Source organism: Nematostella vectensis, chromosome 7, assembly GCF_932526225.1.
Source record: "Nematostella vectensis chromosome 7, jaNemVect1.1, whole genome shotgun sequence".
Taxonomy (NCBI): Eukaryota; Metazoa; Cnidaria; class Anthozoa; order Actiniaria; family Edwardsiidae; genus Nematostella; species Nematostella vectensis.
In genome coordinates this window covers 12299172-12316299 of record NC_064040.1, presented here as the reverse complement: position 1 = coordinate 12316299, position 17128 = coordinate 12299172, and the positions used below count along the sequence as shown (strand labels likewise).

The window sequence follows — 17128 nt, the reverse complement described above, 5'->3', positions numbered from 1 at the left end:
TTTGTGCTAGAAATAACATTAAGCTGAATCACCAGAAGAGTGTGTTCAAGACCTCTGAAGTTGAGTTCCTTGGTCACGTCGTGACAAGTGAAGGTATAAAACCTGATATGAAGAAAGTCGAAGCCATTCTTAAAATGGAAAACCCCACTGATGTTGAGGGAGCTCGACGTGTCCAGGGAATGGTAACTTATCTCGCAAAGTTCCTTCCACAACTCTCCACGGTAATGGATCCTATTCGTCGACTCACTAGACAAGATGTGGAATGGGAATGGAGTGAGGAACAGGATCATGCGATGAAAGAAATAAAGAGACTAGTGACTACAGCTCCTGTACTTGCTTATTATGATCCTGACACAGAACTTGTGATTCAATGTGATGCCTCGAGCACTGGTTTAGGCACTGTTTTACTACAAGAAGGAAAGCCGCTGTGTTATGCCAGTCGTGCCCTTACTACTACGGAATGCGGGTACGCGCAAATTGAGAAAGAGTGCCTGGCAATTGTGTTCTCGCTGGAACGTTTCCACCAATATACGTTTGGACGGAAAACCATTGTGCATAGTGATCATAAACCACTGGAAATGATTGTACGCAAGCCACTGCACAAGTCCCCAAAGGTATGATGCTTAGACTTATACAGTATGACATTGAAGTTGTATATAAGAAGGGCAAGGAGATGTACATAGCTGATACTTTATCTCGTGCATACTTGCCTGATGATACTGAACACAAGGATAGTTTTGCTAAGATTAATGCTGTTGGTCACCTAAGAATTAGAGAAGAAAGGCTTAAACAGCTAAAGAAAGCCACTGAAATGGATGATACTCTGCAAACTCTGAAATCAGTCATTCTTAAAGGATGGCCAGACTCGAGACAGGAACTGCCTACTCAGGTTACACCATACTTTTCATATAGAGATGAACTGACCTTACATGATGGATTGATCTTCAAGGGAGAACGAGTCATCGTTCCTGAGAGCATGCGTAAGGAGATCAAAGACCATCATCACATATCACATCTTGGAGGTGAGAGTATGTTAAGACGTGCACGTGAATGCATATTTTGGCCTGGTATGTCTGCAGAAATCAAACAGCTAGCAAGTGTTTGTGATGCCTGTCAAACATTTGCTAAAGCTCAACAGAAAGAAACACTCATAACTATAGAAGCTAAAGCACCATGGGAAATTGTTGGTGTTGATTTATTCTCATGGAACAACAAAGACTACCTACTAACAATTGACTATTTTAGTGGATACTGGGAAGTTGACCTTCTTAAGAAAACTGACTCCCCTGCAGTGATTAGGAAACTGAAACAACACTTCTCAAGATATGGTGTTCCTGTACAACTAGTCAGTGATGGAGGACCTCAGTTTGATGCCAAAGAGTTTGAGGACTTTGCTTATGAATGGGACTTTGAGCATAATCTATCTTCACCTGGGCATCCAAATGCAAATGGAAAAGTTGAGTCTGGGGTAAAAGCAGCAAAGGCTATGCTCTCAAAATGTGCTCAAGACAAAACAGACCCCCAGCTAGCACTCCTTGAGATAAGAAACACACCAACCCAAGGAGCAGGAAGCAGCCCAGCCCAATGCCTTCTCAATCGTCGAACTAAATCTATATTACCCATGACTGATGTACAACTCCAACCTAGGGGAATGGATTTTCTGAAGGAGGACCGGTGTCGGCTCAAGTTGGAACAACAACGACAGTGTAAGAACTATAACAAGAATGCTAAGGATCTTGGAATTTTGCAAGAGGGGGATACTATCAGACTGAAACCTTTTAGAAAAGGCAACAAAAAAATGGGAAAAGGGTGTGGTTGTTAGGAGACTCGATGAAAGGTCGTATGACATCGAAACGCCTTCTGGGAAGTATAGAAGAAACCGAATCGATCTAAGGAAAACTTCGGAAACTCAACCTGAATTGTCGTCAAGGAAACCAAAAGTAGTACTACCACCCGCGGAAATGGAATCTAGTATTACCACCCAATCACCAGAAACACCAGCGCAAGTGGAAACACCTAATGCGGTTGCTGAGGAACAGACACCACCTATAACACCCATACGGAGATCCTCACGGACAACTACACAACCAAGCTACCTTAGGGATTATGTCACGAGTTAAAACAAGAGACTAATCTGATGTTAAATAGTTGATTGTATCTTTTATTCTTATTGTTTACATTTTGTCTAGGACTGAGAACAATGTTTATCAGCTTGTTGCTATACGCAAGGACAATTGTTAGTTATGTTATAAGTATCTGTTTCACTTCTCAAAAGAGAAAGGATGTTACAATATCTGGGTTCCCTGTGGTAAGAACAATAAAGTCCCGGATGCAGCCCTTCATCTTGACTACAGAGCTAAACACTCGTGTTGTTGTCTTTCTCTGATCTTCTCGTGAGATTATCTACTGTTAACCCACATCTTGAAACAGCCTCATGCCATCCTGCTATGACCTCAACATACTCTGCTTCCCTTCTGTGGCCACTGTCGGAGAGGAACTTTGCCACATGGAAGGAGAGAAGTCTTTCGGCATCCTGGACCGACTTCTTTCGTTCACCGGTGGCCTGGGTGAGCCCAGTTGCAGGGCTGCGCTTGGCCTCATCAAACGCCTCAAGATTGAGACCGGGAGGGCCACCCTCCCGTTAGTGCTTTGCTCAGGATGCGACAATGGTCCTCCCTTTCAGAGAACACCTCCTTGGTGATTGGGTAAATCTCCGGACAGTACAGGAAGGTGTTGAAGGGCACTCCTTCTGAAAAAAAAGTAAGCTGTAAAGTATTTAAGCTCCTTGCAGCATTGTTTGTCAGATCCAAATAAACTAAAAACTCAATCAGTTAAGTTATTGAGGGGAAATGACAAAAATTGTGTGCATAATACATAAAGTAATATACATGAGTAAATGCTCACCTCTGTAAATATATGTTCCAACTAAGGATCTCAGCTTGTCGAGGAAGCTCTCAGGGGTGTTTGGGTGGAACGTGTAGGGTGAGTAGCCATTAGGTACCAGTTTCCCTCTCAAGTATGTCACAGCATCTTCCAGTGACATGTTGTGGTCTGTCCTCAAACTGTGCAGCTCAGTAATGAGAGAGTCTGGGATATGGCGATTAGGCTGTGAGACTTTTGGTCGCCCAGCAGCATCCACTAAAAGAGATAAAAATTAAAATAGAATTTATGATAGAAACAAACCATTGTGGATACTGCTGCTGCATTTCTGTGAGAACTAAATATTTTGGGACAGTGAATAGAGAACAATCAATGATTTGGCTAACAAATGCAGGTGCCTTCTTTATAAATGTTCCATTGTATCAATATCATACAGCGTGATATATACCTCCTGTCGATAACAGCATGGAGAGTAAGGTATGCTGGGTCAAGCGGCTAACACTTTCACGTGCATAATGGATAAGCTGTATCATATGTAGCGGTCTGGTCTCGCCTTGAGTCCGGAGTGAACTGAATTCTCCATCAGTAACTGCTCCTGTTGGTTATCAAAACACTGTGTCAAGAAAAGGTTTTTAATATATGAATAATAGTTTTCAGAGCTTCAAGCCTTTTTTTTAGATAATAGAGGCTTACATTATAAAAACAAAGCCAGTACATAAGCTGTGAAGAACGTTCCACAAATTTCTGTACATTTAAATATAGGGAACAGTGGGTAATATTTCATTTGGTGTCTGACAAATACTCAGATGAGAAGAGAGGGAATTCATAATCAATACAATCAGTCAATTAAAGTATGTAAGTCCGACTTACGTGACCTTTTTTTGTTTTTGCTTTAAATATATAGAACTTCCATTCATTTTGAATAATACTCACCCATGATTGGTGATACCCCAGAAGTAAAATTGAGCAAATTTTATTGCATAGGGGTTCATAGCCTTTAAAACCAAATGTCCTGCAAGTTGGATCGACTGGCTAAGAAACCTTAATGTACTTACCAACTGGAATCATTCCAAGCTCTACCATTGCACTTTTCACTTTGTTAAGGAGATCACGAAGAAATTGGTTCTTGATTGACTTGTAGGGAACGTACCAAACAGGAAGGGCATATGGTTTTATGCATCTCCTTTCCTCTGAGATGAGGATAACTAGCACGTGCGTGGCAGCAGGCTGGCGCTTCTTGGTGAACAAATTTCTCAAGTATTTGAGGTAGTCTGGCCTCAGGTTTCTTAAGCTTGTGATAACATAACCGACACGTGGATTGTCAGGGTTAAGATGGGCAAGAATGCCCTCCATTGTACATTTCAGTTTCTGAGACTGAAGAAGGAGAGTATTGAACTCAATCCTTTCCCAGCAGAGGGACTTGAGTGCCTCCTTCGATGTTGTTGGGGAGTTGAATTTCTTCTCGTACTCCCTGTCTGCATTCTTCAGTCCCTCAGCTAGGAATACAACGTCAGCATCAAGTGAGGTGACCACTTCAGTAATTCTTTGCTCAAGTGTTTCCCTGTTGGCAGGTGCAGGAGGAGTTGCCTGCCTCTTGCGATGAGCATACTCGTTGCGGAGAGCCTGTCCCTCACCCAGGTCAATGTCTCCATTTCACTCTCCCCGCACCGACTCTTGGAGTGCAGGCTTCACATCACAGGCATCAGCTTTTAACCAGAAGCGGCCATTAACGTGAGTCTTCTTCAGCTGCTTCGAGGCAGGGATCTAAAGGGAAAATGCAAAATAAGCACGGAGGAATAGAATGAATGATGTTAGGCTTGATTCATGGCATACATTCAGTGTATACACCTATCCCAATCAATGTTGAAATAGAATTCGGCACAGAATAAGGAAAAATAACTAAAAATATTTAAATCTAAATATTTGAATATAAATATGTAGCAAACTAATGGCACCTCTATGTTAACCCATTGACTCCTGGCTATTTTTGAGCTGAATTTACAAAAAACAGACTGGAATCAGATACCTCCCCCCTATTCTGAGTTTTATACAGCCCGTCAAAGTCAAACACAGCTGCACCTAGTCAGCGGTATCCAAGCTTTCCAACAGTGCTTTGCAGTCCTCACTTTTAATCCTTCGTCGTTGTGCTGAAGCCAGCACAAGTTGATGGTTGCTTGTATTTTTCATCAAAAATACAGCTATGAGCATATTAGAAGAATGTCTCAGGACATCATGAAGTCTATTGGGGCATAATTGAGTGCTTTGCTTACGGATATTTGCAAGCAAAGGTGGATTCATGATGATTTTTTCTTGTTTGGCTTTGCCTGGATTAGGAAATAATTTTCTAATGAATCACCACAGCTCTCCTAAATGCAGTCTTTTCTGAAACCAAATTGATTGCAAAATTGTTTACACTGCTATTCTGGGTCTGTATGACCTGGAATTGATTTGTTTGGCTTCGGGGTGAAAAGACATAAAAAAACATCTGACTTTGGGGAGAGGAGTGTTGACTGGCCCTCCCCTCGTGAATTTTTCCCTGGATCTGCCAGAATGCTTTGCAATCCGTAAAGGCATCTTCATGGTTTTACAAGCCTTCAAGGAGTGGACATTGTGTTTTGAGGCCATCGAAATGAACCTGGAGGATCAGAATAAAGGTATCTATTTGTGTCTTGAGCTGTGTTTGCTGATCTCTCTTCCTTGTGTGGTATTTTGAGCGTTTTATTGAGAGGGGTGATTCTGCATTTCTTTCCTTGTTCGATTTGAAATTTGTCAAATAACCTGTGCTATTATTTGGCTTAAGAGTAGTTGCCAACACCTTGGTTGGATGCATATCTTCAAGACCATTTATCCCTTAGACTGATGCCTGAGTATCTTCATCTTGTTGTGTTTATTTTGCATTTATGAATATTTTGGGTTGTGTGTACTTCCCAAAGCCGGTACAGGCCGGTTGAGGGGTCAGGGTGTTAAGGAAATTTTAAAAAGAATTGCATAAGTCTGTCCACAGAAAGAAAATTACTCAAATAATCCCCCAATTAATAAAAGATTCTAGTTTTCTAGTTTTATCTCCTCTTTTTAGATCAATTAAATGTATGTAATCTCTTGGTAAAACTGTGAATGCTATCCTCTTATGAAAGCATGGAGTATCACAGCTGCCAAAAATTCAAATTTGAATTAATATAAATATAAGGATTATTTTCCCTATTCATTATAATCTTGAATGTGAGATGAAAATCCCAATGCAACCATTCTTGAATAGGCATATTTGATAGCTCTAAAATTTCCACACACCTGGAGTTCGGGCTTGTTGCTGAAGTCTGACCTTGCAGTTCTTTTCTGCACCCATTCGATACTTGGGGCTGCAACATTCACCCTTGCCTACCAAAAACAAATTAATTATATAAATATGTGCTCTATTGATTTGTTTATACGTCAAAGTCATACAAAGTACATTTCTTTTTTTTTACAAAACAAGGGACACAATAAGCTGATTTCACAACTCCTTACATGTAAGGGGTCTTTATAATGCTCACTGGGAACTGAGCTCCACATTGGCCCTCTGAACAACCGATTGAAGCGTGTTGGGAACTCTGCACAAAGCGAACACAATTGTAATCACCCTATTTCAAACAAATTGCAATCACAGAATTTCATATGTAGTACCTGAGATAGAAATTGCTCAAGTGTAAGTATTAATCCTATTCAGACTGGGGGAAAAGCCCCCCCCCCCCTCCCCGGAAAATTGCTATTACTTCTGAACCATAGTATTTAAGAGGCTACACCAAAAATAGGGGTCACAATTCTTTGCATGCTGGTGACTATTTTCTGTAAGTTTTGATGGTCATAGCCTAAGGGGGTTAGGAAATACCCCTTTGGCCCCCTCTCTCCCACAGTCACAGATAGCTCATAAAAGCCCAGTCTGAATAGCATTAAGATTACTCATTCCAAGCAATTTCTAAAATTTTGGTCTCCCTGTTTATTTACAAAAAATATATGTCTGCATATTTACATATTTTATAATAATTTGCCATTTTTCCATGCCTAATCCTATATATTACCTGCATTATGTTCGTACATGCGAAGAATTCTATTTGATACTGTAATAGACCAAACGGCATGCGGTCCATGGGCAGCAGTGCGGTCTCGCTATCTGGACGTCTAGTGGCGAGGCAGTACACCAGCTTCCACGGAAGGTTTGGCTTATTTCTTTCTTGCAAATTCCTCATTGCACTCAGCGATTGAGACACATTACTCCCAGGATTGCTGTCCAGACCCTTTTAAAGTTGCCAGGTTCAGGAAGAGATGGCCAGCAAGCAGAGTCTGGGATGGGATGATTGAAGAGACTGACAGATCAGGAGGAGGAGGGGGGCCAGCGGTGGTGGCAGGTGGATTCGTCAGGCTGTGTACAAGGGGGAGCTACTGTTTGGACTTCCTTGTCCCTTGCAGACGGCACAGGGGCAGGGTCTGTTTGGGTTTTCTTATTCACTCCACTGGTCTTCAGTGTGAGTTCCTGGCTAATGTCTAGTTCCTCCAGGCAGGATGCCAGTGAAAGTCCATAGTAATCCTCTGCATCGGCAATTAGCTTGTGCTTTTTTTTGAAGGCGGCAAACAAGCTGGGAGCGCACACGAGTATCTGATCACGCAAAATGAAATAGGCAATTGATTAAAACTATACTGTGATCTTGAACCCTCTATTTTTAAAATATGTTTACCATCCTCTGTATCAAAAGTGTTAGTACAATTTTTCTGTTGCAGGCTCAAATTTTGAAAATTGTTGGTTTACAAATACATTAATATTTTATAAACTTACTTGTTAAAACAAAATTTGAAGATGTTGCTGTTTGGATGTGTTTGGCAGCATCCGCCCAAAGCACATGGTTTGTGTTGAAAGAGGCCACTCGCTCGCTTTATCTGGCCAGCAATAGCTAGGGTCGCTCTTTGCGTTAGACATAAACTCTATTAGAGCGCGATTTTCCTCCTTTGTCCACTTGTTGTATTTAGCAGGGGAACTCACAGATCTCTAAAGAAAAAGGAACATTGAGTCAGCTTTTATTATAGTATTTCACAACATGAAAAAAAACCGCCCCTCTCTAAATTGTATCCTATCAACATGAAGCAAATGCACTACCTTTCTCGTAACAGGCTCTTCGGAGTTGAAGCGCCGTATTGTAAAGATCGTCGGCGTGAAGAAGTCGAAGTCGGTTTTCTCCTTAATTTGCTATCCTTCTTTGGCGTGTCGCCGGTAGCTTCCACTGGCCGTTTTGTGCCACTGGCTTCCATTCTAGGATAAAAAAAAAACAAACAATACAAACATATTGATAAATTCCCAAGGCAAGGGATTTAAAGTCAGTTTTTAAGTCGATTCTTATCACACCTCCGTCTTCGTTTCCTGCCATGACTTCGTGAATGGAGGCAAATTTTGACCGGAATTCGAAGTCCCATAACAAGCTAAATCATGGAGTTTTTTTTGCGTTTTTTTTTTATTTTTTTTTCAATACCTGCTGTCTATTTAACCGCTAGATCGTATTGAAACCAAAAAATCTCAAATTGACATGCAGCCAAATATCTTTGATTTGAGACCAGTTTTGCGACAAACACGTGAAATGCAAAAACATAAGGCCGTTTGAAAAATCGGCGATTTACGTCTCATAATGCGCTAGACTGAAATAAATTAACATCGTAATTTGTATATCATCACCATAGGATAAAAAGTCAAGGGGTCTCACCTTTTGTGGCGTCACGGTCGCTTCATAACGCAAGCGTTTACTAACACAAGGTTAAACCAACCGGAACTAGCCGCCATTACGAGGATAGTGACCTCCTCTGACTGTGACCCTTGGAGATATCAAAACATTCGAAAACACCAGAATAATGCCAATGTTTAAGCTTGAAAATACTGAAACTTTAGTGTTAAGGTTGGCTGTGATCACAGACGCGATGTCCTGAATAGAAATGGTTTTCCATAAGGCCATAAGAAACGCCGGCGAAGAAATTTCGTTATCGCAAGTCAAGCATTTGATCTAGAGGCAAGATGGCAAGCGAGAAAAGGAAGAATTCCTTTATTCAGAAGGCAAAGAAAGCTCGACTGTGCTTTATTCTTGTTGTGTTAAACGCCTTCTTATTAATAGTCCTTCTTATTGCTGCTCTACACCAAAAAAGCGACGTCGTACCGAAATCTACAAATACAACAACGTCGACACAAACATCGCTGAGACCCCTACTTCTAAACGAACCATTGCCGAATGAAGTGAGCGACGCATTGAGAACAATAAGTCGCTTCTACAATTCAAAGCTCGTAAACAGTCAAACGAGCAGTCAATGTGAGTTGGCCCTTAAATTTGTCACTGAGAATTCTACCAATTTGCTTTTATGTATCTAAACGAAGAAGCTACAGTGGTTGGAATAATCACATAAAGAATGCGCAACGATTTGTCAAGGAAGATGGTTACACAAAATGAAAATTTACTTAAATTAAATTACTACACTCTTTTTTTATAATAACGTCTAATTTTCAGTTGAGGCTGGGCCGTTCTTATTTTTGGGATATGTTCTTAAATTAACGATGTTCCTAAATTTTAGTGTATATAAGAATAAAATATCCAAGAATTATTAGGAAGAGAATCACACTAATGATCAATAGCAATATGCACTAGTCATTTGAAACCCCCACCCCCATGGTCCCGGGACAGTGTGGGGTTAGGGTGGGGGTTCAGAGCACTTTTGAACGAGAATCTGTCCCAAGGGGGTGGGGGAATGTACGGTTTTTTACTCTAAGACTCCCCACTGTGGGGGTTTGGGACAAGTGAATAGTGTCACAAATATCATGTTAGTTTCTGGCTTGAGGCTCCTCTGTAACAAGCAATTCCATGTATCAGCGTGTGGCATGCTGCGTGGTGACATGTGCAAAAACAAATATTGAAAAAATAATGCCAGATGAAGATTAGAGTTTGCATCCCAAGGGGTAGGGGCATTTAACTGCTGTTTTGTCCCGAGGGGGTAGGGGCTTTTCTCGGTTTTGTACAGGGTCAAAAGTCTAACCCCCCACCCTTCCCCGGGACCATGGGGGTGGGGGGTTTAATTTACTATAGTGCATAATAAGGTTGTTACTATAAGCACAATTTTACAATGCATCAGGACTGAAAAAGAAAAGTTTTTCTGCTACCCGAGCCTCGGCATGTTCTTAAAATTTGGTGAAATCTCAGGCTGGATGTTCTCATCAAAAAGGTATTAGCTCGGACTAGGTATATATACTAGCTAGTTGGCTAGATAATGAATAAGAAATCTTTAGGAGCCGACCATTTGACTTTTTAGGGGGCATGGTGGCCTTTAAAAAAAAATACGCTGCACTAATTGGTTGGACAAAAAAAAAATCCTGCATTGTAAAAACATTTCTTGCCAAATGCTTCGTAAAAATATACAAAAAAAGCCTCCCCTCTCCAAAGTATGGTCGGCCCTTATTAACAAAGTTAAAAGGAATTGCTTCTGAAAGTTGCTGAGCTTTTTAAGAAGAAAGATTTTGTTGACAGACAGGCGGATTGGGGGGGGGGGGGGGGGAAGGGGCACAAGGGCCCTCATTTAAAAAAATCATGAGATTTAAATCTTTTTGCAAAACCTACCCAACCCCACAACTGTCTAAGCTTTGTGGTGGCTATCTCAGGTGATGAACAATGTGGAGATAAGTGGGACAAGGAGAGGGTTGGCCCAACACCCACTTTCCAGATCAGTAGTATGAAAATATTTAAAATATGTGGAAGAATTAGAGAGAAAATGAATACTATTTCTTATTAAAGTTTTTCCTATTTTCTGTGTCTTTAACAGAACCTTGGAATTGTCAATATTTTACTGGTAAAGCATATCCCAACCACCCTCTATACAGATATCCCCTGCTTCTATCTGGGTAAAAGATAACACTAGAAAAAAAACTTGAAATTGTCAATATTTTACTGGTAGAGCATATCCCCAGACAGATATCCCTATATCCCTATACAGATATCCCCTCTTTCTGGGTAAAAGATAACACCAGAAAAAAAACTTGAAATTGTCAATATTTTACTGGGAGAGCATATCCCCAACCACCCTCTATACAGATATCCCCTCTATCTAGGTAAAAGATAACACTAGAAAAGAAACTTGAAATTGTCAATATTTTACTGGGAGAGCATATCCCCAACCACCCTCTATACAGATAACCCCTCTATCTGGGTAAAAGATAACACTAGAAAAAAAACTTGAAATTGTCAATATTTTACTGGGAGAGCATATCCCCAACCACCCTCTATACAGATATCCCCTCTATCTAGGTAAAAGATAACACTAGAAAAAAAACTTGAAATTGTCAATATTTTACTGGGAGAGCATATCCCCAACCACCCTCTATACAGATATCCCCTCTTTCTGGGTAAAAGATAACACTAGAAAAAAAAAACTTGAAATTGTCAATATTTTACTGGGAGAGCATATCCCCAACCACCCTCTATACAGATATCCCCTCTTTCTGGGTAAAAGATAACACTAGAAAAAAAACTTGAAATTGTCAATATTTTACTGGGAAAGCATATCCCCAACCACCCTCTATACAGATATCCCCTCAATCTGGATAAAAGATAACACTAGAAAAGAAACTTGAAATTGTCAATATTTTACTGGGAGAGCATATCCCCAACCACCCTCTATACAGATATCCCCTCTATCTGGGTAAAAGACACTAGGTACAACAAACACTACTCTAAATCACAATTAGAGGGGGGTCAGCTTAACAAGGAAGAGGGTGGAGGGGGGGCCATCTACCCCTCCCCTTTCCTTACTACGCTAACCTTGGGTTCTGTGGGATGCAATTAGAATGTTAAAAACTCCCATTTATTTGTCAGATTTTTGTTTCACTTAAATTTTTATTGATAACTTAAATCTTCAACCAAGGGTAAAGTACAGTTATGTTAGTCATCTCTTATTATGAAACTCCTCCTTGATATGTATGGTTGCCACACAGCAAATACAGGGCCATGGCACTTACAGGTCCAGAATCTATAAAAGGGTGTAGACAAACCAAGACATGAACACACAAAAAAAGGAAAAGGATAATAAAAATGTCTCAGAGATTTATCAAGGAGGCAGGGGAGGGATAGCCACCAAATAAACCCTCCCTGAATCTATACCCTTGCATAGCGAAGATTTGGAGAGGGTTTAATTTTCCTGTGTCTCTACCTAGCACACAGAAGCCAAGACTTTCCACAGATTAAAGCAGAATTGTCCTATCCTTATGGTTTTATATGTACCTGAGATGGGTTACTAGCTTGGGAAAATTATCGTTCTTTATTTGTCTCTAAACCCTGTTACCGGGTTACCTGTTATTTGTGCTTTTTTAGTCCTTTCTTGTCTAATAATGTTTGTCCATCCAGGGTCTTGAAGGGAAGGGGAGGGATGGGGGGGGGGGGGGGGGGTGAATAACAGATCTTGGTAGCTGAAATAATGCAACTGGTCCTATTTCCTGGCCTCAAATAAAGTTGACTACCAGTTTCCATTTTAACCCTTGCTGGACCATGCAAGAAGTGCTACAGCAAGAAACCCTTGTCTAAAATTAACCTCTCCAAACCTCCCTGATGGTGTACCTCAAAACAAGCTTAAATAATGGCCCTTATTAACTATAGCAATATTTCAAAAATAATCTTAAGAATTCCAACAAAAATCATCCAAATCAAAGACTCTTCTTGTGGTTCACCACCTTCCTCAGATGCAGAGTACCATCGATTCTTATCCTCTGCCATGCCTGTTCCATAATCTACAACGACTGTCATGGTGTACTTTGACAGCGGTGAGTTAGCATGGCCAAGTACGCCAATGCCAATTGGCCTCTTAAATTCCACAGGAATGGTGACCACGTCTTGGCCGCATGTTGACGATTGAAGGTCATAATTCTCATAATCAGGCTTGGCTACGTTCTGTGATATATAGAGGTCGGCATCACCCTCTGTGCTCTCCAAGATTAGGGTTATCTCTCCTTCGCGATTAAGTGTGAAGTAGGTGTAATTCCCTGCACCGATCTCTCCTGTAAATGTCTGAAGGACTTGCTCACATAGAGTGCCATGGAGGAAGAAAAGCCAGAGTAATAAGAATAAAGGAGCGCTGTATCTACCCTGCATTGCATCGGGATTCATTCTGCAAATCAAATTGAAATTTCTAACAATTTAATCGACTTTCCGCAATATGAATGGTGGGTATAACAAAAAATGTACCTGCAATTAATGGAAATAGCGGTTCTTAGCAATCCAAATCATTTGACTTTCCAATATAAGCATTAATCTGATGCAGTTATTTCCAGTGGATGATTTTACTGATTAAAACCTTTTTAAATCCCTTACTTCACTTTTTGTCTTAAAGGCACTAATACAGGTTTTGAACATTCTTTCAAGCAGATAAATTCTACTAATGGCAATGTTTTCATTCTGAAGGTACATTGCAACAGATATCAGTAGTTTCTAGATAAAGCATCCAGATAACTAGTAGCTTATTATCAATGGCATCAGTAAGCTGTCTGTGAGCAAGGCATAAATTATATCTGAGCATTTTGACATTCAAATGTTAATTACTGAATTTTTAATTCTTGCCTGGTTTGACTAGCACAAGTAAAGGGTTTTTGTGCTGTTTAACAGTTGAATACTACAACCAATGCATGCAACTTCATCATCATAATCATCATCAAAAATGCCATACACACTAGCTGCTAAAGTATGATCAAAACAAGATAAGCTTACGAAATGTAAACATTACAGAACATATATTTGAAAAGTGAACATTTATAACATCTTTAGTACCAAGTAAAGGGGACCAGGTATTCTCAGCCTTCATGAGAAAGAAATTATCAAATGTTGACAGGATATTTAACACACAAATTCACTCACTTACTTATAATGGAATAAATACAACTTATCATGGAGACACAAATACCACACATTGGGTTACCTGTGTTTGACAAAGAGACTCAACTTAACCATAGGAACAAAAAATATATATGGCAGATATTTTTGACATATAGCTTAGAAGAGAAACGAATATTTTCCTCAACATAATGGATTCATATCGCAGTAAGCGGAGAATGCGAGTGATTCAGCCGGACAAAAGCTGCAAAAGAGGGCGATGATGAATTCAATGTTATCCAACAAGAGAAACGGCGGATAACCAAAACCTTTGGTTCTTACCTTGAATATAGCTTAAAAAAATTGTTACCCAGCTTCTAATCTACTTTTCTTAGCCATTTAAAGGACAGAAATGCCAAAAATTAAAGGAATACACTCTGCCAAACTTCTATACACAAGATTCTCGAAGAACTTTGCCCCAGTCTTCCTCGGTAGCCTCGTTTCTGTGTTTTTGATTTTCGACTGACAGATCGACAGTAGAAGAATAGGGACCCTAGAAACGTCAAAAGAAAATACACATCTATTGTGAAAATTGACACTTTATCTCAGGGCCATCCATTAGCCTTAAATGGCTGCTTATTGAGCCCGTTTACTATATAGCATTTTACCTCGGTTTTAAGCTTGCCTTGCGCCGAACGCGGAAAAAAAATTGTAGTGTAACTCTGTCACAGAAATGGATTGTGTGACAGTAACGCATTTGCTATTCTATTCCAGCCTAATGCTGTCTGCCCAAGCCATGAGTCTTGGCAGTAGAAATGGCGGCTATAACACGCCAGTGCGCTTTTCCACGGAAGAGCTCCCGCAAAACCTAAGCACAGTTACTGTGAGAGATAGCAAACCGGGGAATTTGATGCCGTCTGTCGGAAATGGTTACATAGGTACTGTCATCTACAGCGATTCCATACACATCTCAGGAGTTTTCAGCGGGAAAGCGAACCCAAAGAAGTCTAAGGTCTATCCTGTTTACTTTTACGAGCATACTCACAGAGCGCGAATACCGTCTCAAGTTGCTATAAACTACAAAGTTAAAGGAATACAAGGAAAGCATTCGTACGCTTTAGATGTCTCGCAAGGGGTATTTTATCACTGGTTCAACGGAGCTCATCTTCGAATCGAGCAACGGATCTACGCTCATCGGTCACGCAAGCATGTACTTGTTGTTGAGATTGAGGCTCGTAATGATAGTCCTGCCCCGGTCACGCTTGAGATCCTTAACGGGCGGGGAAATGAATCGCGTGACATTGACTTTGTAGAGGTGGAAATCGATGATGGCGTGACAGCCGCAGTTGGAAAGGTAACTCGTGACATGATTTATAAGGCTTCTACCACTATTACACATATGAAATAGCGGTAAGGTTGACACAACAGAGCACGGCTCCAACTCAAGTGTAACCTCGGTTAGTAAGCACTGTCACTGGGGGTGGTCACTGCCAGAGGGTTTATTGCGTCCCCAGTGGTTCTTTTACGTCCCTTTGGTTCAGGTTTAGTGTAGTACAGCTTGAAGAGACGGGACCTCCGGTTCAGTGTCCTTATCCGAGAAGACTGGAAACACGGGAGAATAACTTCAACTCACTTGTGACAAATTCGATTCAAGGCAGGAACCAGGAAAAATCCCCAGTTTGAGCCAGGATTCGAACCTGGGCCACAGCGGTGAGAGGCCGACGCACTAACACACTAGGCCACCCGTGCTTCCAGACATCACACGTCACACGACGCACAAGTAGGGTTGGTAGGGCTCAAGGGTTGTAGCTGTAACTGGGGGAGGATAGTCAGCTGATGAAGTCGGAAAAGACAAATTATGGCATCCGCCATAGTGTCTGGGGAAAAGCGCAGAGTGGGTTCCAGAGTAGTAAGCCACTGATCACAGATTAAAATTAAGTCCAAATTTTTTCTATCCAAAAGTACAAATAAAATTAACCATCTTACAACTACCAACGAAGGTGTCAACCAAAGGTTAAAAATAATCTCGTCACATGAGCAGGGTGTGGTCCGGATCCCTCAGAGCCCCCCCCCCCCCCCATAGATACGCTCCTTTAAATGCAAAAAAAAAAAAAAAAAAACAATCAAGGCTTCCCAACCTCCCTGGTTGCCAAAAATCGTTCTTACTTAAACTGATGATCACAAATTTTTACACTTATTTATAAATATGTTTGCCTTTGCAGCCACCTTATTATATATCCTTGAAAACGCTGGTTTCTTAATTCTTTTATTTTTTAAGGTTAATATCACCGAGGAGGATGGTATCACCCAACCCACTGTGGCAGTCGTCTGGAGTGATGTCCCCTCCACCCTGTTGGTGAATAAACTAACTGAGAAGCAAACTTGGACTTTTATCACAGCTATGACTACAAGCTTGGACACCAAGTTTGAGCCTCTGAATGAAGCGCTGAGCCAGTGGCATGATGCTTATAGGTACGTCAGATGCTTTACAAAGGTACAAATGGGGGCACAGCCACGCCCCTACTAGTCATTTCCTTTAAAAAAAAACTGGGGGGATTGACAAGGGCCCTCCTGGCGGCTTTAGGCGTCATAGCACTGTTTTCAATGTGTCACTTCAAAAACACTCTCACTCCCTGGTTGTAAGGGAGAAGGTTAAAGTTAAATTGTATATTTTTTCTCTAGGTCGAAATCTTCCTTACTGGAAACTCACAAAGAAGCATGGTCAGAACTGTGGAGCACAGGGCGCATAGACGTAGAGGGTGATCTCGAGCTCTCCCAGGCCATCTACAGCAGCATGTACAACATACTCAGCTCCACCCGGGCCGACTGGCCGTACGGGCTGAGTCCAGGGGGGTTACCGGGGGGTGAGGAGTACATGGGCCACACCTTCTGGGACCAGGACATCTGGATGTACCCGTCTCTTGTGCTACTGCAGCCTGACCTCGCCAGGGCAAGCCTGCAGTACCGGTACGACCGGCTTCCAGCAGCCAGAAGAATTGCTAAAAAGTTCGGATACAAAGGTAAAGTAGTGTTTAAATGCAACGGCAGCTACCGTGGCCACCTTGACAATTGTCTGAAGTAAGCCAATAAGAATGCGGGAAACGTGTTATCTGATACGACGCACGACCGTGGCCACCTCGACAGTTTTCTGGAGTAAGCCAATAAGAATGTGGGAAACGGTTTATCTGATTCGTGGGATCTCTGGCCAACCAGTGAAGCACAGAAATGCTTGAAGTTCACATCAAAACACAAAAAAATAAGTTCCCATTCGTTCAAGACATTCGTTGTAAGACGTTCAATGCAAGTGCCCCTCTAAAAATGCGTTTCTCGCATGCTATTTGGGTAACTTCCCCAAAACTATCTATTGGTGGTCACCGTAGCGCGCGTTGCAATGTGTTTTT

At 41.3% G+C, this 17128-nt stretch overlaps 4 protein-coding genes across 7 annotated transcripts in view; 2 read left to right on the top strand and 2 right to left on the bottom strand.

Moving 5' to 3' along the window:
* Window positions 1–17128, top strand: part of LOC5510775 (protein-glucosylgalactosylhydroxylysine glucosidase) — a 33591-nt gene that overhangs the window by 10890 nt on the left and 5573 nt on the right. Inside the window, exons 3-5 of one of the 2 annotated variants that reach the window (XM_032379960.2) lie at window positions 14502–15081; window positions 16006–16199; window positions 16410–16747. In XM_032379960.2, the coding sequence (XP_032235851.2) occupies window positions 14506–15081; window positions 16006–16199; window positions 16410–16747 (1108 nt within the window). In that variant the 5' untranslated portion in view covers window positions 14502–14505. Of the gene's footprint in view, window positions 1–14321; window positions 15082–16005; window positions 16200–16409; window positions 16748–17128 lie in introns of those variants that run through there. The other variant, XM_032379959.2, reaches the window with a different exon arrangement.
* Window positions 620–1822, top strand: LOC125568311 (uncharacterized protein K02A2.6-like). Its single transcript, XM_048730270.1, has one exon. It carries the CDS (start codon window positions 620–622, stop codon window positions 1820–1822), a length of 1203 nt encoding a protein of 400 aa, XP_048586227.1.
* LOC116617329 lies at window positions 2803–4533 on the bottom strand (the record flags this gene model as incomplete). The annotated part of the gene is made up of 3 exons (XM_048730269.1): window positions 2803–3138; window positions 3329–3475; window positions 3936–4533. Coding segments are annotated over 3 exons (1047 nt in total), but the record flags the coding sequence as incomplete, so codon positions are not given.
* LOC5510763 (UPF0669 protein v1g209471) lies at window positions 11746–14236 on the bottom strand. 3 transcript variants are annotated; one of them, XM_032379966.2, is made up of 2 exons: window positions 14162–14236; window positions 11746–13029 (listed from the first exon to the last, which is right to left on the bottom strand). In XM_032379966.2, exon 2 carries the CDS (start codon window positions 13026–13028, stop codon window positions 12516–12518), a length of 513 nt encoding a protein of 170 aa, XP_032235857.1. In that variant the 5' UTR covers window position 13029; window positions 14162–14236; the 3' UTR covers window positions 11746–12515. The 3 variants fall into 3 exon arrangements, with proteins under 3 accessions (XP_032235857.1, XP_001631197.2, XP_032235858.1); XM_001631147.3 differs by having other exon boundaries at window positions 14070–14222; XM_032379967.2 differs by lacking the exon at window positions 14162–14236 and adding an exon at window positions 13479–13574.